At 41.2% G+C, this 26,883-nt stretch overlaps 3 protein-coding genes across 7 annotated transcripts in view; all 3 read right to left on the bottom strand.

Moving 5' to 3' along the window:
• kif13a (kinesin family member 13A) overlaps positions 1-12,022 on the bottom strand; it is a 44,684-nt gene extending 32,662 nt beyond the window's left edge. For 4 of the 5 annotated variants that reach the window (XM_086077902.1, XM_086077903.1, XM_086077900.1 and 1 more), the window contains exons 1-3: positions 11,659-12,022; positions 11,404-11,494; positions 695-710 (exon numbers count right to left, since the gene is read on the bottom strand). In XM_086077902.1, coding sequence (XP_085934028.1) covers positions 695-710; positions 11,404-11,494; positions 11,659-11,713 — 162 coding nt within the window. In that variant the 5' untranslated portion in view covers positions 11,714-12,022. The remainder of the gene's footprint in view (positions 1-694; positions 711-11,403; positions 11,495-11,658) is intronic. The other variant, XM_086077901.1, reaches the window with a different exon arrangement.
• A 1,290-nt stretch (positions 12,023-13,312) lies between these two features.
• Positions 13,313-16,273, bottom strand: LOC147172260 (E3 ubiquitin-protein ligase NHLRC1-like). Its single transcript, XM_086078902.1, has 2 exons — positions 16,215-16,273; positions 13,313-15,162 (listed from the first exon to the last, which is right to left on the bottom strand). Exon 2 carries the CDS (start codon positions 15,131-15,133, stop codon positions 13,928-13,930), a length of 1,206 nt encoding a protein of 401 aa, XP_085935028.1. The 5' UTR covers positions 15,134-15,162; positions 16,215-16,273; the 3' UTR covers positions 13,313-13,927.
• Positions 16,274-16,690: 417 nt separating this feature from the next.
• Positions 16,691-25,958, bottom strand: ptdss1a (phosphatidylserine synthase 1a). Its single transcript, XM_086079277.1, has 13 exons — positions 25,545-25,958; positions 24,806-24,897; positions 24,579-24,623; positions 24,359-24,483; positions 24,035-24,193; positions 23,808-23,959; positions 22,382-22,523; positions 20,340-20,452; positions 20,198-20,263; positions 19,832-19,931; positions 19,008-19,076; positions 18,782-18,851; positions 16,691-18,202 (listed from the first exon to the last, which is right to left on the bottom strand). The coding sequence occupies exons 1-13, from the start codon at positions 25,727-25,729 to the stop codon at positions 18,108-18,110; spliced, it is 1,413 nt and encodes a 470-aa protein (XP_085935403.1). The 5' UTR covers positions 25,730-25,958; the 3' UTR covers positions 16,691-18,107.
• Positions 25,959-26,883: the final 925 nt, after the last annotated feature.

The following is a 26,883-nucleotide window of genomic DNA, read 5'->3' on the forward strand; positions in this document are numbered from 1 at the left end:
AAAATAACAAATTCTAGAGCTGTAATTGCAATACCGTTAAACGTTTTTGCTCACGGTTATCATGCGGTCAGAATAAGTCATTATCATTAGCACTGGACAATAATGATGCGGAAGTTGATTTCTAGTGAAATAAACTGTAAACAGGACTACGACCTGTGTTTTGAAATGCTACGAGTGAAGTTAGCAGACACGTGCTAGTCTAGCCACAGGGTAAATTCAGGTTACAGGCCCAAGAGACCCAATTTCCCAGGACCCGGTCAACGAGTGTACTCGACACAAAGCACGGTCCCCGGTGTATGAACCATCCCCGAATCGGTCACCAGTGTGTCGTCAAGGGGAAGAGTTGGGGGTGCGCTCGCAACAATGCAGCTTTGAATGTGCGCACACACACTGGCCCAGTGTCCGCGCTCATCCTGCTCTCTTTGTAGCGCCTTTGTGGGTGCTCAGCACATCTTAGAGCTCTGACACATTCACACGGACATCTATCCAGCTCCTGCTGACCAACCCAAAGACTAAAACGCCCTCAATCACTGCCATTGTGCGCAGAGATGTGCAGGATGCTTCTCACATCCTCAAGGAAACCGTCTTCGGCATCGGCGACTGGATGATTTTCAAGTGCTTACACTAAAATGGTTTCTGTTGATGGCTTGGAGTCGTTGTAACAACATAGACAGTTGAGGCGTAGGGTACATACCTTAGATTGCTTCCTGCTGAATGACATGCAAAATCCATCACAGAGTAGGATTCCAAGGTGGGGAGCCGGCGGGAGAGACACAAAAAGAGTTAGCAAAGCTTACATTTAATAAAAACATACAAATTACTAGTTAAATATTGCTGGAGTTCTCCCTGAAGCATCCATGTGTATACACTAAATCAGAATTTGTTTTTAATCTCCTTCTGTTTACTTCCAAGCATTTCCTGGTGCTGGTCATTGCTATCGTTGGGTTCATGATTGGGCCGGTGGAGCGTAAGCGAGGGAAGAGCTTTAGCATTCAATGTCCGACTGACTCTGTTGAGTAAATAGATCTTCTGCCTGTGGACTTAACAAAGAGGCCAGGTCGGGGCTAGCTTCACTCATAGCATAGCCAGATGCCGGAACTACGGACAAAAGGTTTGCGCGGTATACACAGCCTCAAGTTATGTAGGATTACGCTCTTATCTGGAGAGGGAATTCCCCAAAGAGGAAAAACAGGCCCAAATGCCCACTACAGCCATATATACGAATATGCTGCAGTATAATGAAATTAATAAAAAATAACACTGCTAGAACAACTGGCCATTAAACCGTCATTAAATATAACAGCTTCCATTCTTTTGGGATATGTTCTACAGATGTTGCAAGAGTAATTATGTGGGAATTTTATGTCCATTCATCCAGAGGAACATTTGTGTGGTTAGATGTCACTGATGTTGGATGTCCCGAAACGGGGCCTGGCTATGCTCAGTGCTCACAATCTTCCGTTCTAGTTCATATCAGATCTGTTTTGTTTTTAAAAGAGGTTGAGTTCAGGGCCCTACAGTTTTTCCAAGTTTCTAAAGTCATTATACATGTTTGAAGGTAAATGCTGAAAACGTGAAAAGACTTGATATGTGGAGATTAAGTGCTTTTCACCATTTTGCTTTTCCTGAATTTTTGGCCCGTGTCTCAAACACTTGGGACCCTGGCCTGACTCAAACCCCCCGCCCACATCTTCATTCGCATCAACTTTTATCTGGTGCAATTGCAAAGTGCATTTACCTAGCTTAGCCTAGCCTAGCCTTTACCTATGCCTATATCCCCAAAATGCATCATCTCTCCAGATTGTACCTTGGTGTGGCCACTTAGAGCGCCTCGTTCCAGCCACCGGAGGCTTTAAGCGGATATATTTTACTTCTCTGTGTGTGTCAAATAAAATGTATACGACATCTATTTTCACTTTACCAGGTCCAACAATTGACTGATTCATATGGAGGGGTGTCTTAATACTTCTGTCCCTTTACTTTTACATTTGCAGTTTAATCCTGCACTGATCATCAGATCCCTCCAATAAGTGTCTGCTGGCAGAAAGGCAGAGGATGTCGTCATCTTCACACAGTAACTAATACAAACTGTATTAGCCAGGCTGCTTTATCAATACTGGAAACACTACACTTGAGGGCCACTCACATCTCTTGAAAGCATCGCTAACATTTCTACATCTACAAAACGGTGCTACACGCAAAACTTAAAAAACAAATAAAGTCATTGATAGATGATAGCTAGCTAGCTAGCTAACTAGCTATCATCTATCAATCCCCAGTCCATCAGTCTAGCTAGCTAGCTAACTAGCTAGCTAGCTATCATCTATCAATCCCCAGTCCATCAGTCTAGCTAGCTAGCTAACTAGCTAGCTAGACTGATGGACAGGGCTACCATTTAACACAAACAATGTGGACTAAATAAGACGAGTGCCATGCAAAAAATCTCCATGAGGTAAACAAACAACATTGAATCCAATGCCAGTAAACAAACCCACAACTATACAGACCCACGGCAGATGTATAACCAGAGAAGATGTGTACAGTCAGCGTAACTGCCTGGCTGGCTTTTGCCAAGACAATGGAGCGAATTGTATCCAAATGGCTATAAAAGGATCTTAATTACACGATTACTTCCTCGCTGAAGACAAACGCAGACTTCATTCATGACTTTCACGTTATTCAAATCAAAGTGATGTTGTTCATACCGACGGCCTCTATCACTTTAAGAGCGAACGACAAAAGTTGCAGCACGTTAGGCACCAGTTCTCCCACTCAGCCTCCCGATATAATCTTTTAATCTCACCAGAAATCTGCCTCTTTCTTTACAATGTCATACCTTCATGCTAAAAATCCATTTTCATTGTATTTTCTGCATGTAAATTAAAACGTGATCCTTTTTATCACCGTTAAAAATAGCGCAAATGCAGCACTCAACTGATTTGAATTTGGCATGAAATCCGCCAGCCTAAATGCTAAGCGAAGTGTATTCTCGGCGTTCCAGCGCCGGCCGTGCCGAATCGGTCACAAAGCTCGGATGGCGCAGCCTCGAGGCAATTTGATTAAAATTTAGCGTGTATGACATGTTGAGGTTGGAGGGCTCATGTTGCGGTTCAGCGCACACGGGCCCCGGCTGCTGGTTCTGTGCGCTTCATTGTGGCTCCCAGCCTTCCAGCCATCCGTTGATAAGACATCCGGAAAATCTATCAACATGGCCGACAGACAAAATACAGTTATAATCCACCCAACCCCCCACGTCCCAAAAGGTCCTATGTCAAGGTGATCTTATCGAGCACATCTTTAGATCTCAAGTAGAAAATACCTCCCCCGAGACTGATGAAGGTTATTTATCAAATTCTTTCTAGGGCTGGTGTAAACGCTTTTGAGGTCTTTCTACAACCTCCATTGTCAGATACTATATGCTCCCCAAAAGAAGTTATGAAGAGTGGGAGTGCCAGCAGCAGAATCCCCCCCGTGGATATGGAGCAGGATTAAGGCCACTGGGTCATTATGTTGTCAAAAAATGTCCTCTTCTAACCCAGCAGGAAACAAACAAACAAGATTACAGTATGTATCATCCACCCACAAGTGCAGATGTGCAAGCTCCAAATTTGCAAATGAAGTAATTTCAGTCTGATGACATAATCCTGATGCTCAAATGGACCACGTACAGTCACACACACACAGGAACAGTATCACTCATACACCCACCCCGGAGATTCAAATTCCGCCTGATTGCTAAACAAGTCCAGCCCTCCAAACCATTTAACCTCAATTTAACCACACATAAGACCCCGTTCCCCTGCTCGCCTGTCAACATGTTTCAGACAATTACAATTCATACGCGTTTCAGAGCCAAACACAACGTTGGGATCTCTCGCCCACTCTGCGTGTGTTAGTTTTGGGTTACGGCACAACGTGCTCCTCTGCAGTGAGGGCTAACATTTCAAATATTCCCCTCGTATGTTTAGAACGAATCAAGCCGGCTGCCACCGCCCACTCAAAGCAAGAAGTCAATCTGCTGCACAGACACACAGGAAAAATACGGAGCAGTTTTGTGTGGGTTTGTTCAAGAAGATTCCATGAATTAGACAAATACGGAAACATTTTGGGCTAGCATTTAATTCTGGCTTCGATATAATGGGCAAATATAAGTACAAGGCCACTCAGTAGAGTACGGACAAGGCTCAAAAAAAGTGAAATAATTTCCCCCCAAAAATTGTGATTGTTCATATTTTTGTTGCGTATTAGTGAGGCTGGAAATAGCAATTGATTAATTCACCAGTTAGAATGTGGTCAATTAGGCAACCAGCAGAGGTGCTGTTTATTCAGTTGCAACGCGGTTGTAAACCAAGGACGAACATCTGAGCTATGAGAAGTTGAGTTACATTCCAAAAGACCTCAGCGATGACCCCACTCCCTTGGGCAGCATTCATTTATTCGGTATGACACCGGCATTCAAAAAGGAGTTCAGAGTTTCTAGGGAGATTTTTTTCCATCCCATTATAGAAATAAGAGCGATTCAAAATAACTAGAGTCAAAATGAATTGACTAATCGACAAGTAATCGATTATCAAATTAATTGACAACTATTTTAATAATCGAGTAATCGTTTGGAGACATTTTTCAATTTAAAATTGTTCACTGATTTCTGTAGTTTTTATTTACGGATTATATTCTCAAAATAAGACATTTTCAAACGTCTGTTTTTACTTTGTAAAACATTGACCAAACTGGTAACATAGTACAATATAGGGTTGCGCCCAAAATTTTATTCTATTTTGGATTTTATTTAAATTATTTTATACTGTCTTGCCCTTGTTCGTGTGTGCCTTTATTGTGAGCGCTGTTCATGTTGTACACGATTTGGCCGCTTAGGGGCAGTGTTGGTTCCGCGCGTTCTGATACACTTAAGTTATAGCAACATTAGAGAGTAGAAGGAAAAAGTCACGATCAAGTTATTCCAATAAAAGTTGTTGTTTTTTTGCAAGCTAATTAGCGTTAGCGAGTCAGACTGGAGTAGATCATGACGATTCTTTGCACCTCTATAAATTGAAGCAGAAATCATTGTCAATCAAATTATGTTGAATCGATAACCGATTCTGAATCGCAAATCGATTCTGAATCGAGTCAAAGACCCAAAAATCGAATCGAATTGTGAGACGGTCAAAGATTCCCACCCGTAGTAAAATATAAATCCCTAAATTTTTTAATCGCTATAGGAATACAAAGTACGAAATAAACACCAATATCTGGTTAACAAACAGTAATCAAAGGGAAAAAATGCTTTTTAATACACCTTAATGCAAAATTTTAATTAATTTGATTATTCAATTAATTGATTGAATAATCGATAGAATAATCAATTCTAAAAATATTTGATAGTGACAGCACTAAAAACAACAATGAATCAATTAGTGGACAATTGACAGTTCATTTACACCATATTTCATCAAGAAAATTCTGCTTAATTTAATTTAGCAAGCTACATCCTGGTAGATGAAGGGTCATGAACAGATCCTGTATTATATCTGTGAACTGTTCCATTGGAAAGCATGGCTCGAAAAAAGCTGTTTCGGGTCAAAATTGGCATTTTGCGCCTCATTAAAACACAGTGAATAGCAAAATTGAGAATCAAACGGCGAGACAACCGTCAAAAGAAAGTAGAAGAACAACAATCACCGAAACGTTCCCAAAAATCTTTAAGCAATTGATCACTTCATGATATTGCCCTTCCGTTGGCCATACTTGCTCAAATGTCTTTTCAGGAAGGATAAAATGTAGATGTTTACAAAAACCTTGAACTAAGAATTGTGTATGAATTATGTAATGGCACCATTTTTGCATTTTTCAGGAACCCGTGCATCCTGAATGTTTTAGTCCAACTATTTGGGTGGCTGTGAAATATTTCTCATATGGTCATCAACCTTAACTCTGTGCCTCGGCTACGGCTGTTGCTCGGCAACCGCGCTGCAAACACAGCGCCAAGACAAACGGCCGGCCTTGTGAGTCAAAGTTCCGACATGAAAGCCAAGTTCAGACTGTCAAAAACAGCCTCAATGAGGAGCAATGCGCCGGATGCTCCCGTACGCGGCTGTTGGGGAATTTTCCGACCCGCGCACATGCCGGATCGGATCCAATCGAGTTATCTCAGGCATGTGTGACACCGCAGTGACAAGGTGGGTCTGCGGGCCATGCGTGCTGAATGATGCGCCGCCCCAGAAGCATTAAATCAGTTTCACAGGCAGCGCTTCAAAGGAAAGCTAAGTTCATCAATTGGTTTATTTCGATGCGACTCTCAGCCCCAAGAGAAGTCAAGTGACATTTACTACTGGGACACACCTCTTTTGACCCTGTCACACATTTGAATAGCTTTGGCGTGTGGACAAAAGGTCACAAAAGCAACATGATTGCTGAGAAACACACGTCACAAACGTCACTAAAGACGTTATTGATGTAAAATTGTTCCACTCATTGCTTTGAAAGAAAACAAAAATTGTTCCGAAACACAAAGAGAGCAAATTCTTATTTCTCACTGCAAGACAAACCACATCTGAGGCTGATGAGCCATGACGCCATCTTTTTCCCCATTCTGTGCAGAAAGATAAAAACAATAGGCCAGCCTCTAAACAAACAGCCCTTTTTGTGATTAGGACTACCGAGTCAATTTATGTAAACAACATTTCGATAGAATGTATTATTGTACCAGGAAGAGCTCTAAACATCTTACTACATGGAAATGTTGATTAGTGACACAGGCTGAATAATAGAAAGACAAAGGAAACATTCCTGAGGGCAGTCACCGGACAAGGCGGCATTGTCATTTTGGAAAGGCGTGTTATGGTTACTAAAAAGAGAGACATTTCTATGTATAGTATGTTTGAAGACATTGAATTACTGCACGTTCAATTATGGAGGTTTACCACAGCAGCATCTAATACTACATTACCAACTAGCGGCAGCAGAAAGGCAAAACATAGCAATACAATTTGTCTTAAACCGGTTACAAGTAACTTGTCGAACACTATTGGGCTCGTCTAAAACGGTTTAACAGTAGATAGCCATTTTGGCACGATCGCAAAATTTTGACTTCGGTACTATACCTGCACCTCGATACCGGTACTGAAAATATTTTTTTTAAATGGCAAAAATTTAAAACATCAGTAAAATATATATTTTATCAATTCAAACTATTACTATAAGGATACTAATTCCAATACTTTTGATTAAAAAAACAAACAAAAAAACAATTCTGAACACTTTTGAAAAATTGAAGAAAAACATTGCGCATTTTTACTAGTAATTTTATACATATTCAATATTTTACAAAAGTCTTAGGGCATAAAAGATTTTTTCTTCGGTAAGTATAAAATCTCACTGCATATTTAAACGGAACGTAAAGTCATAAATTAGCACGATAATGTCAAGCACAGCAGCAGTGTTAGCATGGATTAGCATTAGCTACGTTACCAGTGCTATTCGTTTGGCTAAGTATTGATGCTGCTGTGTCGGGATTTGCGTTTTACAATATAGTATACATTCACAAATTAATTGACTAAATATAAGCGTTATGGTGATGAAGTAGTCTCTATGAGTGAAATACAATTTAATCTTTATGGGGGAAATGTTTAAATTAGCCAGTGGTAGCTTTTAAGCAACCATTATTTACACTCTCAATGCATACGGATGAACATCTTCTCTGTAGAATGTTTCAAAGTCTCCGATAACTTTGCTTTTGTTGAAAAAATTGTCGCGAGACGGGTTGAAAAATGGCTTAATAAAAGCAACAAAGTTGAAGTAGCCGTAGCTGGCCTCGGTGTCATTATTAATAATGGGAACAATTTGATCACATCTTCCTCTCAAAAGGCATTTGTAAGTCTTGACGCCTTTTTATTCAGTTGCGTTGGCAGGCATGTCGGAACATGACAGATTGTAATACGGGCCCCCCCCTCTCCGGGGGTATTTCCTTGTCATGATGCCCGTCCACTCATCGCCATCACAGACAGCAGCCCCGAGGTGTTTCTCTGCCTCTCCACCCCCACTCAACCATTGTGTCGACAGAACACAAAACTCGCATTCCCATGTCAAATATGCTATGAGCGCGCCAGCGTCACGTGCAGATGAAAGCTGAGAAAGACGATTAGGAACTTAGGGAAACTTAACCTGCCGCCCTGGGGTCCCTTCACAAGCTGTATGGCATTGGCCGGCAGCTTAGGGATCACGAGTGTTGCTACAATGTGGGGAAGTGCAAAGAATGAAGCTCGACCATCAAAGTAAATCCCTCACACGCCTTCAAATTCCCAGGCGACGCATATGTTTTGCTTATGCTGTGCGGTCCGACTGTGGAAAACATGATTTTAGATTTTTGGCGCGTCATGAGCTCATCGGCATCCCAAACCTTATTCTACTTTCATATATTTAGTAACACAAAACACAAGTATGCTTACGTCTCTCTCTCTCTCTCTCTTTATTCCCACGAGAGTAAAAATTCCCATGACTGTGTCCCCTGCAGCCATATTTGGCAGTTCAATACCCGCTAAATCGGACCCTTCCCCAGCACACAGTAACAGGTGTCCTCAAAACATGGCTAAGAAAAAAGTAGGGGTGGGGGGGAAACTCTCGCAGATCCACCACCAGCATGAGAGTAAAATTATATGCTTTTGCAAAACCACTGTAGTCTAAACACAAGGAGCCAAAACACCAGCGGCAAGAATACAGTAATGAACGCTCATAATACATGCAGCGTGGATGGACAACACAATTTCGTATGATTTGTCACATCGGACATCAGACCTAAGCTAAGGTAGCATTCTAAATGATAAAAATCACAAATAAACACTGACTAACTGACCTCAAACCATCCAGTTGACGTGAAAACTTCATGTAAACACACACATAACCAATATAGCGTCTGAATATAATACGGAAGCAAATACAAACTTCATCTCTGCCCTCAACAATAGCAACTAGCATCCCATTATGTCTTTGGAGAGTGACCTCTGCCAAGTGCAAATTGTTAGTTGCTGAGTTTGTGAGCAGTCTCTGTAGAGACGTGGTTTGGTGTATAGCAGCTCACCACCAACTGTTAAATGTTTAAAAATGTGCACTTAGCTTATTGTAAAAAAAAAAAAATAGACACAACTTTCTACGCTTCCTCATTTATTAAAGTTAACAGTGTTTCAAGAGTGTTTTAAATTTTTAACACACTATTACAGCTGTTATGTTATACTGTACTTGTGGGTTAAGTTACTTAAAACAATACAGTTTTGTTTACATTATTTAATTGACATTCAGCATTGGAGGGCCGTGCATTTTACACCTGGGCCTTCAGTTGGGATTTACCCGACTTAATTCACCCCTTGCAACCGCCAGTACCACGTCACAATTATTGAAACCATTACTATACAAAAACAGATAACATGTAAATCACCTGGAGCAGTTCAGAATCAACAGACACGTGCCTCAAAAGTCACACAAAAATGCACAACTCAGAGCTGAAACATACGTGACCTCACATGAAACATCAACGAATTTCAAAAGACCCCAGCATACTTCAGTTTTACTTCTTCTTTGGTTTTCTTGCAGCACTTGTTCCAGACAAACAGCCAGCCTCAAATGGGGTGTCGGGAGAGGATGGCGAGAAACACTCAAATGCTAATGCTAACTGCTAGCTCTAGCAGCTAGCTAGCCGGCCACTGCCTAGCTTGCTGCTATTCATGCGTCGTCACTTGTTTAAAATTAAGTGGTTTATTGTTTTTGCATATCACATTACAGTAGTGTTATTTTATGACAGCTAGTTCAAAATGACAAGTCAGGCGCATTAACTTTTATTATGCTCTGCTAATTGTCTTCAAACCAGTGGTTAACTTATTTTTTTTTTTTAGAAACACTATTTATCCTTATTCCTTCCTGAACATGTCGCCTTTTTGGTGGCCTCAACACGCCCCAAAAACTCACCAGGGTGTACATTTTTGTTGTCCGTAGGCGATATAGAAAAAAGAATAATGAGAAAAATAATAATTGGTATTGCTCAATCTCAATTACGACCAGTTTTTTTTTATATTGTTGGTAAATTGCCTACTTTAAAGCATCTGTGCTGAAAACTAAATAAACTTGAGCGTAGTGCAACATGTATCAACATATAAAGTATTTTTTTCGAACAGAATGAAAAGATGAACATAGAAAAATACTAAAACAATTTTCACTTTAACAGTAGGCCTACAATAAATGTAGAAAAAGACAGACAACCATTCAAACTCACATCAGCGAGAATCGCACCTAAGCTGTCTGCAGTTAAATCAGGCGAGTCTGTGACCCCATTCTGGAACAGATTATTTCTATTTACATTATTTCCTATGTGGAAAAATCCACTATAGTGCACCAACGGTTAATCAAGACAACTGTATAATAATTTACGACACTGACAATGCATCTGCTTAAACGCTAACTTTTGCTCATCGTAAGCGACATTATATTGATGTCACACTTTTGTTTGCTTAGATTCAGTCTAAGTGCGATGCATAATATTTTACAGCTTCCATTCCTGACTTTTAAGTGTCTGTCCTCTGCTCCAGTGTGCAACGCTGTGATGTTACCCGGCACCCTTAGCTCAAATTAGCTCAGCAGCAAAACCTTGAGACATTCATCGGCTAGGTTCAAATGCGTCACAATTGTTATGCTGAGCTGATGGGTATTGGAAACTTAGCATCAATGAGACAACATCTCAAGTTGCACTCAGATGGGGGTCACATGTCACTTCCTTAGCAACTTTCCAAACTGCATCTAATGTGCCAATGGCAATGCACAACTGACAAGTTACAACTCGGTTTGGTGGCTTATTATATTAGCTAGGTCAGGGCTTCCCAAATTGATGGCCAGGACCCAAACGCAAGTCTATTTTTATCAAGTTGCCCATTGTCAATTAGGAAAATGATTTACTTTTTTTTTTAAATCCATATTTTATTTACAAATGGGAACCAATTTGTTTTAAATCACATGAAAAAAAAAAACAAATTAAAAAAATCTGGTTCACAAGTACATTTTCAACTCCACATAGTAAGCCAAAGATTCAAACCCAGAACCTCAATTTTGAGGCAGATGTGCTAACCACTAGTGGTAATACAGTACACGACACCACATATATGGCTATGTTATGTTATTGCATACTGCAGGACAGCACGCTGTGTGAAAGTTATTTGTGCACTTGCACTTGGGGTCAGACGTTTACATAACACCCCTGGAGCTCCATGGGTGCTTCAAATATTTGGTGACACTCAAACCAAGCACAGTAATCCAAACTATAGCCTATAAGTGAAACATTTTTTCAGGAGGGACCACCACAATTCAAACAAAATCCAACTCAAGTGATGCTTGGACATATAAACAATAGTAAGGAATAGTTTTTACCTGTTGTCTCCTTTTGCATTGGAGGGTGGCGCGTGCAGAACCGTCTGGTTGTCCTCCATATCCACCACGCATTTCGTATTCAGCTCAATTTCTGCACCAAGACGTTTGTTTTGCAAAACAAAAGCAGACGGCGGGGTGTGAAATGCGACTTCATCTGATTCCGTTCAAACTCCTCAAGTCTATTGAAGTGGCGCTCTTTCAAAGGCATGGGATGGAAAGTTAGCGGATTTAACAACACACTTAAAAAAGACTTACCTCTGCGGTTCATGGGCCGAACTCTCACTGCAACTTTTACCTTTGTATCCGACATTTTTTGTCCACTTTTCGCCTGTCTGCTCTCAGCGGGGGGAAAAGTCTCCGGACAACAAGTCCGAATTTGTACCGAGGCAAAAGGCGACAGATTGCGACTAAAATCGCCCCAAAAGCGTCCGCGCGTCAAAAAGAAACGTCAGGGAAGCGTCCATGGTTGTCCTTTAATCCATCGGGGTTCGGTTTTTACGTGCAAACCCAGAGCTCGTCTCCGCTTCCAGACAGCATCCCCACCGCCATCTTCCTCCACGGACCGCCCGGGAGCTCCACGGCTCTGCTCTGCTCTCCTCTGGCAGGCTGTGGAGGCTGCAGCACAGCACCAAAAGAGGGACAAACCATTTTCGCACTGCGCACCAAACGGGGGGGGGGGGGGGGGGGGTTGTGGTTTGGGGGGGGGGGTTGTGGTTGGGGGGGGGGGCGAGCCGCTCATTGGTGACGAACAGGCGTGATGGAGCGTGGTCATTACACGCACCCGTCAATTTGAATTTTCACCTAATAAATGGTTCTCACTCACCGACCACATTACATCCTAAAAACAGATTGGTCAAATTGACCCCCCCCCCCCCAAAAAAAATAAAAAAATAAAATTAGTTAAATTTGACCAAACTAGCTGGTAGTTATGTGTCCGACAGATCCTTTGGTTAAAACAACCACTCGAGAATGGTAGGTGTTTTCAACCAATATATATTGGTGAGTGGGCCAACCAATACAAATTGATCATTATGACCAAGATATTGGTTAATCTGTGTTAAGAGGCTGGCATTTTTGGGGGGAATCCCACGGGTCACGGGATTCCCGAAACCCACCCAAGTGGGGCGAAATTCGTTCTTCCATCCCATCCTCTGAGGGAGCGGTGAGCAGCAGTAGGGGCCACACTTGGGAATCTAACCCCCCCAATTCCAACTCATAATGCTGAGTATCAAGCAGGGAAGCAAATGGGTCCCATTTTTATAGTCTTTGGTCTGACTGAACCCACAACCTCCCACTCTCAGGGGAGATACTCTACCACTATGCCACTGAGCTGGTCATGCGTAATTATCTATCTAGACATACATTTCCATTTTTAAACACTATATTAATATATATATATATATATATATATATATATATATATATATATATATATATATATATATATATATATATATATATATATAGTACTCACATAATAATAAATACAGTTACATTACAATAAATTGATACAATATATTACCAAGTGCTCTATCAAGACTTACTTTCTTTTGTAACCAATTTAATTGTTTGTTTGTTTTTTGACTAACAAAAAAAATCCAATGGTTAATCAAGCCAATATGATCTTAACCTACTAGATTTTTTTTTTTTTTTTTTTAACCAATCCATTTTAGAGTGTATAAGGTACAGCAACAGTGGTGACCAAAATACAGCACGTGGCCTATTTCTGGGCCTGCTGTCCATTTTTAGCGACCCACAAAAAAAAAATTGTCATCAAAGGGTGAGGTCGCAAATTCTTGTTTGTATGTTTTATTGTACATCAGTCATCTTATTTTTATTCTTAGTAAAAGTAAATCAATATATAAATAAAATGCATATACATTTAATAAAAAGTTTAGGGTGATGACAATCTGACTTTGGGACAAATTAGTTTTGGGTTGAGGTTGAACAGCGACCTTGTTTGACCTTAGAGGCTCCACTGCAATGTTTTGGGTATTCCCACTCTAATGACAAACTGTGTGCAAGAGGTGTAATGCTGTATTTACGGAGGGTGTGACAAAATATGGATACTGCGATGAATCATATCGCTATTGCTCTTCTCAACATAAACCAACATCAAATATTGATATTGCTACTGTACGATGCTACTCCATGTCAGCAAACTGAAACAAACCATTTTTATTATATTGTGTTTTCAACAAGCATCTCCTTTTACAGAATTGTCCACCTAACATATATGATATGTAGATAGATAGATAATAGTAGTAGTAAAATAGATAGTATCTATCTATCTATCTATCTATCTATCTATCTATCTATCTATCTATCTATCTATCTATCTATCTATCTATCTATCGTTGGCTAGCTACATACCCGAGGCTTCTTTTTGCTAGCTATCTTGCTATCTAGTATCTAGCATCCTAGCTACTGTATTTAGCTAGCCTACAATCTGTCTGGCTTCTACCGTACTATCTATCTATCTATGGAAGAATAAGATAAGATTGGACTTTTAACTACACAGTCCTCAAGAGTAAATTTTGACTGTGTGGTCTCCACCGTCCACAATGATAAGAGTGTTGTTAAATGGCACCAGTCCAACGGGTCTAATGAGGTTGTCTGCCACAAGAGGAGTGAAGACGGCACCACTTTGCACACTCCCAAAAGTCCAAATCATCCCTTGAAGGGAGTCAGCCACAAGCAGGTGTCCATTTCTGTCAAACGTTACAGCAGACATGTTTATCGTGACGGAGGCCTTCAGGCTCAGACTTAAATTGTCAGTTTGATAGCGGATGTGGAAGTCTGGAGTGAAAACTGTCAGTCTGGAGTAACTTTGCGTCCTTGCGGAGTGTACGTCCTCTTTCACATGCTCCACCACCGCCGTGTGACCTGTCGCCCTGCAGCAAGCCACGGCTTTAGGATTCTCCAGGTGTGAAGCCACCGCTCCCACCTCCAGCATGACGCCATGTTTGTAGTCCACCTTAATGCGGGACAGCGTTCCCGCCTGGACGTCCGACACCAGGACGCGCCCGCCGCTGTCCGTGTCCACCCCCCACGGCGTGGAGAAGCCGGCCTTGACCGTGATCAGGTGGTTTCCCCTGGACGTGAACACCTTGACGGCTTTATCTCCCGCGTCGGTCACCACCACGTGGCCGCAAGGGGTCACCGCCACATCCACTGGGTAACAAACCTCCTCGTCCGCGTGTCCTCTTTGCCCGAAAGCGTGCCGCTTCTTCCCTTGAGGAGTGAAAACCACCACCCTCTTCTCACCCTCATGCACCACAAACACAGTCCCCGAGGATTGCATCACCGCCAATCCAGTAGGGTTGATAAGCGTCCCCCAGCCGCCAAAAGTCAAACACAGGTGTAAGGCTTCGCCACTCACACCTGAGGCCTCTTCTCCATCTTCCCGTTTCTCCACGTGAGAAGAAGCGCGACTGAACAAGAGCAGCTCCTGCAGGTCACAAAGAGGCTGGCAGTGGGAGGTGGCGTCAACGGGGCACAGCTGTCGACAAAAGGGGCACTCCAGCTTCCTCAGGAGAGGGTGGGACAGCGCCCCCACGCATTCCACACACAGGACGTGACCGCACGACAGGTTCTGCGGCCTGCGCTCGGCACGCTGTGTGTTGAACTTCTCGAAGCAGACTTTACACTCAAGCAAGTTGACCCGGATCTCTTGCAACGTGCCCTCGGGTCTCGGGAGGCCGCCACGCCTCGGACAGCTGTGAGCCATGGCTGCAGACGGATGTTTCTTACCCTTCACTGCAGGAAAGACCAAAACAAAACTGGTTTAGGTGCTTCTAATCGAGCAGAGATGAAAGAAAATGGAGAGGTATGAGAAGAGCACTGCAACATTGTTGTGCTGTGCCGTGTGCAGTAGGCCCAAGCCACGTGATATTTGGCAATAGAGCGGTATTCTCTACTGCCCTCTTCTGGAATTAAGTTATATCACATGCTGCTGAAGAGGTAATTATTTAAATATTTGTTGTTCATTTGATTTTTTGGTAGTAAAACACAAATGCGCAAACTCATTTGGAGATTGGGTTAAACAAAGTTGAAGTAAAGATAATATTTTGTGTGTGTGTGTGAAATAGTTTATTTTAATAATACAGCTTGGATAGGCTCCAACACTCACGTGACCCTCGTAAGGATAATCGGTTGAGATAATGGATATTTTTTCAGGCATCCATTTTCTAATATGCATGTTTTTTGAAAGTGAGTGGAGGCCGGAATGCCGGCAGAAAACATGCAAACTCCACACAGGAAGGCCAAACTGTGAAGTAAGTCTGTTATTTACAAATAGCTTTATTTATTTTTAGTTTATTATTTATTTTATTTTTAATTTATTATGATTGAATGAAAATTGGTTAAATCCCTTTGTTTACACAGACACAAACACATACAATATATATATATATATATATATATATATATATATATATATATACTCTAAACCCAAACTAGAACTTAAACTGCTTTAGTTTTTACACGGAAAAATTTTAATGTTTACTTTCAGTATAATTAATTATTACCATTTTTAAAGTTAAAGATAACTCGCTACAAAAATATAAAAAATATATTATTTTTTACTGAATTACAGCATACATTACAGGACTTGCTGTATAAATATAAAAGCTCGGTGGGCCGGAATAAGGAAATGACCAGTCCACATGTGACCCCTGGGCCACAGTTTTCGCACCACTGTTTCATATCAATGAATTACTGTACCTCCCTGTGCTGCACAAAGCATCTTTTTCTTCTTGAAATGACAAATGGTTTCGATCCATGCGTTGACACGCTACATAGATACTTACCACGCCTCTCAAGAGACTCCAAATTCCAACATCTCCGTGTGAATCCACGTCACAATCCCGCAAGACTTTGCCCTTCGCCGCAAAGTCACATTTCCTTGCAATGCAACCGTGACGCCGCTTGACATGAGGAAGCTATTTTAGTTTCATGATGCGCAGTGAAATTAGATCTCACACAAGCCAGTACTCTACTCAGCCAATTTCGTTCTTCTTGGCTGAAGGAGGGCACCCCACCCATCAAGGCCAGCCAAGGTTATTATTTATTTATTTTTTTGTCATGAGCACAATCTACTGGATTGACATTTATCTTATTGTGAACGTAGTTAGGCATGTTGAACTTACGGTTTTGAGGCTCGGAGTTCAAATCTCAACTGTGTCTGTGGAGTTTTGCGTTTTTTCTGTGCTTGAGTTTTTTTTTCTTAATGCTTCAGCTTCCTGGATGAATGGCAGTTATTTAGTGTGGAAGTAAAGAATGAGTCTTAACATGTAAAACATTTTAATGTGGTTCAGTATTAATTCACAGTGATACAGAACGGCGCAAGTAATTTCCAACGTAAGCGTTTTGGCAAATTACGTATACATCCAGAAAAAAATATGTACCATCGACAGAAACTTTGCCTCATACCAGTTGCTCTGTCTCAAAAATCTGATTTGTCAGGAATTTTCCATGAGAGGTGCATCGTCACTTGAATATTCCATCATTCCCCCCCAAAAAATGCAAGTACAGGCATCAAAGTACAAATGTAATAAGTGTAAAAGCGCCATCTCCATCATGGCTGCGAGGAACATCTCTCTGAAAACACAACTCAGAACATCAACGTTGATACACAAACATCGAGACAAAACGTGCCTGTTATACTCTAACAAAACTGCAAGACTGAAACAATAAAAGTGAAAATGTTAGTACTAAACGCGAATAAGCTAAATTTGTCGATTTAAGTTCTGAATGATACCACTTTGAAGTGATATTGCACACGGGTCACGTACTGCGTGAGCTGATACCGATGGCACGAAATCCAAATAAATCATTCATTAGTAAAGCAATCAAGGGCAAAAATGAAACGCACAAAGCCCCAAATTAGTCTTAATATACGACAAAAAGGAACATGCAGACAGGCACAAAAGGTGAATTTAAAATTTGGAAATGCTGCCACCATGGTGTGTTGCTTAGATGTTGTGTGTAACATTGCAAACATGCACGTGTAACAATTCAAATATTTGCCCTTCGTTACCATCACGGTAAAAAAAATAATAATAATAATTGCAGCCATTAATAGACAAGGAGTAAAATCACCAACAATCAATCCCAAACATTATAAATATACAGTTCTTCAGAGCAAACCTTCTGCAAAGTGCGTTTTTTTCCCGTGTGCTTTGTTTTGTTCCGGGGTCAAAAACGCTCTTGTGGAAGCCACGCCCACATTCAAGTTAGGGTCACCAAGCGGTGCCGACGTACATGGCAAATTATTTGTACAACTGACAACGGATAACGCGTTATTATTATTATTAATAATAAAAGATTTGAACACGAGAGGCTCAAATGATTAACGATCAATTCTACATGGTGGTGTTAAATAGTGAAATGTCTGGAGCGATATAGTGCATCATAGCAGTTCTGTCTGTAAATCATCAGCTACACGGAGCATGCAGTTAAATATAGTAAGTTGGCAGTTATTTATTATTACCGTCACTCTTTTTCACGCACACGCAAACCTGTCAACAGTTGTAAAGGAGTTTTTACGAGCCCAGGACATTGTGGGTGTGCCGCTCTTAACAACAATGCATGGACCAATTAGTCTCTCCCGGAGTACGGGGACGTCCCACACTCATCCGATACCTTAATGCCCCCCATTCGAACCCTTTTTGGGTGAGTTTAGGAACCACTTCCGGTGATTCCTACTGGCTCTCCAAGCCGTTAACGGAGTTGTGCTTTTCCGAGGTCTTTCCTCTCAGTCTGATTTTTGGGCAGTCGCCTCCCATTTCGAGCTCGCCTGGAAGACAGAAAGCCCTCGCCGTGAATATCAACATTGTCGCATTTTTCTATGCATTGTTTGGTGCTCGGTGTGTGTGTGTGTGTGAAGTAGCAGCTGTTTGAAGGTTTAGAATGACCTTAACATTTAGGTTCATTTCCGAATGCGTCTTGCAATATATGTTAGCATGAAGCTAGCAGACTTTAGTTAGATGAAATTAAATGGTCTGGGGTTAACGTTTTGGTGTTTAAAGATACAATATTTAATTTATCTTTTTATTTATGTGCCAGTTTTACATTAAACTTGAACTGCGAGTGACAAAACAGCTTGAAGCGAGCCTGTCTCTCATTTTGGAGAACTGTGTGAGCAAGAAAGTCTTCAATTCTTCTTCTATGATAGTTTCCTATTTCTTGACAAGTGAGAACAGGCACTTTGGGATACTTTAAAAAAGTGTTTTAAATGAAGTTTAAATGTGTCTAAAAGTATGTGGGAAAGGTAAATCTATATTAAAAATAAAATCAAAAACAGTTCATTTATTGTGGGTAGAATTTTTTTTTTTGGGGGGGTGGAGGGGGCTCAACTGTACATAACACAATTTACCTGTATCTTTAAGTTCTTCTGCATCGTCAGCAAACTCTGTGTAATTGCCATCCTCGTATTCTGAGAAACTCTGCGGGAGACACACACACACGCACACACACACATGAGAGTTGCTTTGCAAAAAAAACTTGTTCTCATGATTAGTAGTTGTTCTTTATGTTTTTCACCCCTTTTTGCACCCCTTAACTCAATAGGGAAATAATGAAATGGGCGTGACCAAGCATACCTTTTCTCTTGGACCATAGTTCTCGGCATATGACACCATTCCAAACAAACACAGGAATGTAGTGAAGGCCTAAAACAGAGCGATAGAAAATCTATCATCACCAAGGAATTCAAATCAATGTAATGTTTGCTGTTTTATTGGATTTTGACTGATTTTGCAAGGCCCACAGAATATTGTGTTCTGTTGCTATAAAAACATGGAACCTACCAAAAGAAGGATTAGAAAAAAGTACATTTGTATCTGTTTCAGATTTGCAGCAATTAGCATTAGAATACAGCTAAGTTTCATCAGTATTCACAAATCTGTTGAAAACACTGGGGAAAAAAGCATGTTGCAACATCTGATCTCTTATACTCTGTTGCCACCTGCTGGCTTTTTTTTTTTTTTGGTAATAACTACCATTGCTTTAAGCGACCTTTTCATGTCAGAAGCTGTATCAAATCCTTCTGTATGCTCTAGCGTAAAAAACAAAAAAAAACGTATGAATACGTTTTGGGGGTGACGGACAAAGTATTACAAAATATATTTCTGTTATAAGTTTCTGAATGAGTTAATTATTGTAATATTTGTTTAGTGAACTGGTCAGTGTATGGATTGCTAAAAGTAAAAATTCAAATGTCCCAAACAGATTTATTGCTTCTAGTTGGAATCCTTGAGCGCACGTTACTGGGAATGCTCGAGCCTCAGCATTTACACGGAAACATGTTTTCGGCAAAACAAGATTAAATAAAGGGTACACAAGGATTGCCACTCGATACCGTCAGCAGCAGACCAGTTTACTATTGACACAAAACCAAAAAGATTGCTGAGGATGCTGATCTTACCAAACACAGCAGCCAGAGGATCACGTAGAGGATCTGGGTTTTGGAGAACAGGTCCTGTCCGAATTTGATACACGCCAGCGCCTCCAGAAAGGCTATGGCCCTGGGCAAGGTGAAAAACAACAACACAAGGACACAAAGTCAAACCCCCAACCGCCTGCAGTTGACTTTAAACGCACAGAAAAGCAAAGTGCGCTGCTACGTGTGATAGCGATGTGATGGCTTCCGGCTTTGTTTACAGATCTCGCTGGATCAATTCATCATGCTACATTTTTCTCAGCCACAAAAAAAAAAGCCTGCGGCAGACCGTGATGACACTTTGTATTTGCTACGTACGAAAGGACCTTTAGTGGCAGGAGGCTCACTTACCCAAACACCCAACACTGGGTCCCGACTCTCTTACACTGGGTGTCCGTGAGGTACGCGTAATACTGCCTGCAGCGAGCACAAACAAAACGTGAGGGAAGAGCGAAAATGGACACATGGTTGGTAACGGCGCAAAATGTTTCACCTGACTGTTGGCGCCGTGATGATGCCAACGAACAGGATCCGACACCAGCTGAGGGCGTGGCTCGCCGGAAAGACGAATATGTGCTTGAGGAAGAACGTGTTCAACTCCGTCAGCTGGAAGTCAGACGATAAAGGGTTGTTGCTACAAAGCTGTCACACTTTCAATGCTGAGTCATTATTTACAATTAATCCCGAGTCATTGTTTACAATCAGTGATTACCCGTCATTAGGAAGTGTACTGTGGGAGATCATCAGGTGTGCGGTGATAAATGATCCATTTAAGTTGTCATTTATTTACAACAAATAATATATCTTTGTTTATCTATCTATGCTAGTTTAGTGACAGGCGGAATAACTTAATGTTCTTCCACGAGATGGCAAAAGGTACAATAAACCCGTATATCCACCTGTTGCCATTTACACAACAGATTAAGTCATGACTTCATGTGAGTACATCATCTTTGTAATGTGAGTTGTTGTAAATGCAAACTATGCTTTTGTTTTTTGCTCAGGGATTGAGGACTACATATGGAAATTAGCATGCTGCTAAATCTCGTGCAGCCATCTTTTAATGATATCTGCACAGTGCACACGGTTCTTTTTAAGTAAAGAAACCGAAACTTTGTGCTCAACTAAACACGCCCACATTTCACACCAAGTACATCTTTATACTGCTCAGTTTCAGAAAACAGGTGAGTTGTGATTGGCTACCTAAGCCCTGAGCAACTGTGACGTCATTTTCAGTTGACAGCAAGTGGCAAAATGGCCGCCCCCACAGATGGATCAAAACGAGTGGATTTTGCTGTTTAACTCGTTTTCCACAAACACAATATTAATCAGAATAGTAGGGCTGCATAGAACATATTATTGTTAATAAATACATTTGACTCATTTGCCCCCAAAAATGTAAAAAAAACGTTCTATTATAAATATTGCCATGGTCCCAAAAAACGTACTTATACGGTTTGTTTTTTAATGTTTTTTTTAATGCCAGAGCATACAGAAGGCTTTGATGCAGGCTCTGATCTGAAGAGGTCACTTAAAGTAATGGTAGTTATTACAAAAAAAGGCCAGCAGGTGGCAGCAGAGTATAAGAGCTCAAACCAGGACCATGTTGCAACAAGCCGTTTTTTCCCACTGTTTTAAACAGATTTGTGAATAATGAAACTGAATCTGTCTTTTGGTAGGTTCCATGTTTTCGAGCAATAAAACACAATATTCTGTAAACCTTGCAAAAATTTTCAAAATCCAGCAAAGGTTATTTTTTTTCAGTGAAAATGGCTGGGAGTGAATGAGTTCTGACTTGACATGGACTCGAAAAAGTTGCAAAAGTTGCAACTTGTGTCCACCCCATGACATTTTGGCCTGTTTTACTGCCACTTCTCCATTTTTGTTAGGTGGTGTGCCGTGATTTTTCTTCTGTAAAATAGGTTGCCTTGGCCCAATAAAGGTTGGGAAACACTGTATGGGATGATTAAGAAAAGTCTTTATAATGTATTATTAGGGTTTCCCAATATTTACAAATACATACAACAAAACAGAACAGCATCACTTTGTGCCAGCGCCTCTCCTTCCCACACAAACACAATGCGAGTGAAAGCCTGCTGCCGTGTTATTCTCTCATTTGGCCTGGAGCCCGTGTGAGCGGACCGGCCCAACTGTCCCCCATGCTGATCCATTCTTCAAGATTGGTAATTACTGTGTGGAGGCTAAAGAGAGAGGAGTGATATTGCTTCATCAGTGAGCCAAATAAAAGGGAACCCAACGTTGCGTCGCCATGGCAGACCAACGCTAAAGACAAGGCAGCTTGGATGTGAAGCGGCACTCAAAATCGCACCCTTCTTAATTAATTACGCCCGAGTAATCCAGCCTGCTTTATGGGATTAGCTGTTAATGCGCAGACAGCAGGACACCCGTGCATAAAACGGATCCGGGTGAGGCGGGTTTTAGATTTCATTCAGCGAGACGGCAATTAGATTAGCCCGGATTTAGTAGGCCGAACACACAGGATGATCCCCGACTAAAGAAGTGGGCCCGGCCTACCTGCCAGATGATCATAAAGAGATAGACGCCCATCACTCGCTGCAGGGACGACTTTGGATCCAGCCAGCGCACGTAGGTCCAGCTCGCCGGCGTGAACTGTAAAACCGCTCGTTTGATCTTCCCTGTGGTGGTGTAGATGTCCCTGGCGGGGGATGACAAAGATTTACAGTAGGTGTGTTGAGTAATGTAATTAAACTTGGCCCCCCCCCCCACAACACACTTATTGCAGACTTGTGTTGCCATTTCACAATGAATAAACAATCAATGTCAACCCTTAGTGGTAACACTTTCAAGCTTTAGTGTCAACTTCCTAGAAAGGTTTCAAATATTTATGCAAATTACTTAAAATGGGTTATTTTGAGAATAAAATAATGATCCCTTTTTAAGGAGGTAGGTGGCTATATTTCAACCACCTCTGGTGTATTGTTCACAGCGGTGCCTAAGATACAGTACGAGTGACCTGATTTACAAGTTTTTCAAGATACCAGCAGTCATTCAGCAAATTTTCACCTTTGACTCGTGAGTCGAAATTTGAGATGGTGCTACTTGCTTGAGGAACACATTTCAACAATTTTGTGGAGCAATTATTGTATTTATTATTGTTGTTTTTGTCGGTTAATCCCATGGAACTGAAGCATTATTAAACAATGAAAATATAATAATATAATGAATGAACATGTGGTTTTCTTTTTTACACAATCAACAGTTTTTTCCTTAAATCCACATTGCGTATAGCAGCAAACATTTTCTTGTTTAGAAGTAAAGCTAAATTGAATTCTGTGTCATTTCATAAATGTATATATTTAAACGTATTACTTTATTAACTATTTTCAATTGAACTTTTAATAATTTAAGATTTTAACTTTTTTTTCTGCTTAACTAATTTAAGTGAAATAACACTTTGCCACTCCAAAACACAACAAAATATAAATTTAAATATGTAAAACAAAACAAAAGGGGACCAAAAATAGCATCCAGATAGGATAACTTTTGTAGCTGATCCAGTTTCTTCTGCAAGAAATGGTCTGCTCTATTTTGGAGAAGATTGTCTCAGGAAGGATGTTTTTCAATGGGGCGCAGATGACAAATGTTGACACGCAAACTGCAATGTGAGACCACCTTTTTTAGAGCCTTGCAACAAGGAGCACTTTGCCACTCCCAGTTGAGGTTTACTGTCTAACTAAACATGGAACAAAAACAATTAGACAAGCATTTAAAACAACCACATAGCTTTGCTTGAGATAAGTCAGTAACAATGTAAAAATGCTGCAAACGTGGAAAAGTTAAGGAATGTATTAACCTTGAATTTTGAAACAACACAGTATATCAGAAAAAAAAATACAGCTACAAATCTAACTGTTGCTACTATTAAAGCACAAGGACAAGGCATACAAATGTATGAACAACAACACTATTTAGTTCATACTTAATACTGGCCCAGTGGTACGTCCTCATCTCTAGAAAGTGGCACACCGTCATGCCCAGCCAGATGCCGCCACCGTTGCACAAAACGATGTCCAGAATCACTTGGTCCCACCAGCACTCGGCAAAGTTAGGCAGCAGATGCATGAAGAAGAGCTGAAAAGAACCCCAGGTGAGATTCAACCTCACAGATGAAACACATGTCGAATATGACACCGTACCGTGCAGTACCTCAGTGAGCTCCCAGGTAATACTGATGGTCCAGCAGAGGCCGTAGCTTCGGATCAGGAGGGCCTTCATGCCCCAACCCCAGAAATGGCTGAACGCGAAGATGTCAAAATGGCTGACAATTCTCTCCCAGGTGATGACATGGCAGTTGACTGCATACTCCTAAAAAGGCAGCAGCACACACATATGCTAGAATTCCAGTGAAACATCCAAAGTGGAACAGAATCAGATATTTCACACTGGTTGAAATCCAAACTGTGTGACTTTTGCGGCGTTCAAACCGCAACAGGTTGCACTTTATTGTTATTAACGCCCTACAATCCTCACCATGATGTCTGCTTCTCTTTTGGCGTAGCGCAGGTTCGGATCAAGCCAGTACATTAACTGTTTAACCTGCTGCCAGTTCAGGAAGATGATGAAAACCAAGAAGAGGAAGTACAGCACACTGAGACCTGAACAACAGAGTGGAATTAAATAATAGTGGAAGTGAGATAAAGTGGAAGTCACAAAAATAAAAAACTGCTTTCTTTCGCTCGTCAGTACTCACCAAAGACTATTCTCCATATCGCTGGATGAGGTCTGGTGAATGGACCTGTAGAAAAGGAAACATATGAATGTAAATGCGTTCAAACATGCAGTCGACTAAACCAGTGATACCTAACCACACTTGTGACTTCTGACATCTGATAACAATCCCACATGTGTTTGGCATGTCGTCCAGAATTCAGTCCGCAACCCCTCTCCCCCTCCCCTCATCTTTCATCTGAAACTTACCATTGGGAAATGCCAAAACGCTGATAACAAGGAAGAAGGAGATCACCAGAATCAAACCAACCCAAAGATTATTGTCAGTATTTCCATCATCTCTGGAAAAAAAAGAGACAATATGTTCGACCAGCATTAAAAAGGGCAATGTCAAGGGCAATGTCAAGGGCAAGGCCCACTATGTACCCCTATGAAGGTTTGTGAAGCATTGACTGTGCATTTATTACGTTAAGATTTGCAGTTAAAAAAACAAAAAACAAAACAAAACCATGCACACACACAGACAAGCAATACATTAATAAGTTTGCCCCCCCCCCCCCCCATTGCACCTTTTGCAATTGCATTATACTATATTGTGATGTTCATTTGAATTGTACTCATTGTTCAGCCCTAGCAAAACCCCAGAAAACTATTGCCATAAATTGCAAATGTAAGCAAACTACAAGTAGATAGGTCCAACACAAAATTCGCGATGTCGCGGGGCCGCGACAGAGCAGGGGGAACGCTGTACTGTTATGAGGACTTGAGTTGCTAATGTAGACACAGGACTGACATGGAAGCTTTTCATTCCGCTAAATGTAATGTTTAGTAGTCTTTAAAACTGACTATAATATGTCGCCCGTATTTCGTTGACTTAGTTTGAGAGAATACGAAGTGTAGCGGGCCCCATCACTCTGTCGGAGCATCACAGCCACTGTTAGCCACCTGCTAGCTCTCCAAGCTAACCTTTTTTTTTCAGCTGGCTTACCTCGCGAAGGCGAAATACATCAGACATAGCACCGTGCACGTTAGCAGCGTGATGGTGTGCGGCCGGTAGAAGAACTCTATGGTTATGTCCTCGACCTGCTGCTCGTTTATCATTCGGAAATGCATTCTGTAGTTCACGTCATCTTTGCTCAGGGTATGGGACCCTCGGCTGTACACTGACACCATAGCAGAGCAGCGGCAGGCGCTAGCCCCCCTCACCCAAACCGCAGCAGGGGCGGCTAGTCAGCCACACGCAGGAAAACGTAATGAAAGGAATAAACACACATTACTACTGTAATAGGCAGAGTACGAGTGTGTAGGGTGACGTCCTAGGAAGAAACGCTGAGGGGGAGAAATGAAAACAGTGCCGCTGCTGATGAGTTTTGATTGGCGTAAACACAGAAGGGAGTGCCAACAAGAAGCGGAAGAGCTCATTCGCTCTCCTCCGTCATGTGCGGAAACGAACGTGACCACACAAAAACATTACGGACGCCTTCACCCCATGTAATAATCATGATATGAAAACAAAATATGTAAAAGAAAATTTGAATGTGAAATGGTGTTTCACGGAAAATATCCTCTTTTTCAAGGGGACCCGCCTCGATGTTTCTTCGTGTTTGTCGCCCTCTAGTGGTTGCTTATTGCTTTGCATGACAACCAGTATGGCACGCTCGCCACATTATAAAGAGTCCTTTAAATATTTATTAATTGTTAAGGTTTTTTTCCCCCTCACATAATCTGGTAGTTAAAATGTATTGATTTATTTGTTAAAAAAAATAAAATTAACATTTGTCATTTAAAATTTCAATATGGAACCTTTTCCCCCCCAAAATAACTTTACAATAAGATTATTATTTAAAAAAAAATTACCATTTATGAGTGAAATGCCTTCTAGTTAATAGATTAACACCTTACTATTCCTGCAAGCCTCTGGCCAATAGTTTTCAGACTGGATTCGGGTTAGAATTCCCCGCGCCCTGTCTGCGGATGTGACGTAACGTGCATGGTGTGTATGTTAAGAACGGTATAAGCAGTTTTATTTTTCGTCAGCAGATGGCAGTAGCGATTCGAAATGGAATATTCTACGTTCAGTAGCTTTAATAAGTACGACGGCGTATTAGGTCCATGCATATTCCGAGGGAAAAAAACTCGCAAATTTACAAAAAAAAATTCTCGCAAATTATAAAGTGGCAAATTTGCAAATTAAAACTTTACTCGTCATTCACCGCAGCCAGAGCGACAACACTTCCTGATCCCCTATCAGCTGACGAACACTATCCAATCACATGCTAGCATACCATAAGTAAATACAAGTGAATGACGGAGCGCAGCAGATTCGA

The sequence above is a fragment of the Leptonotus elevatus genome, chromosome 6 (assembly GCF_054856555.1).
Source record: "Leptonotus elevatus isolate MCC_2025b chromosome 6, RoL_Lele_1.0, whole genome shotgun sequence".
Lineage (NCBI taxonomy): Eukaryota > Metazoa > Chordata > Actinopteri > Syngnathiformes > Syngnathidae > Leptonotus > Leptonotus elevatus.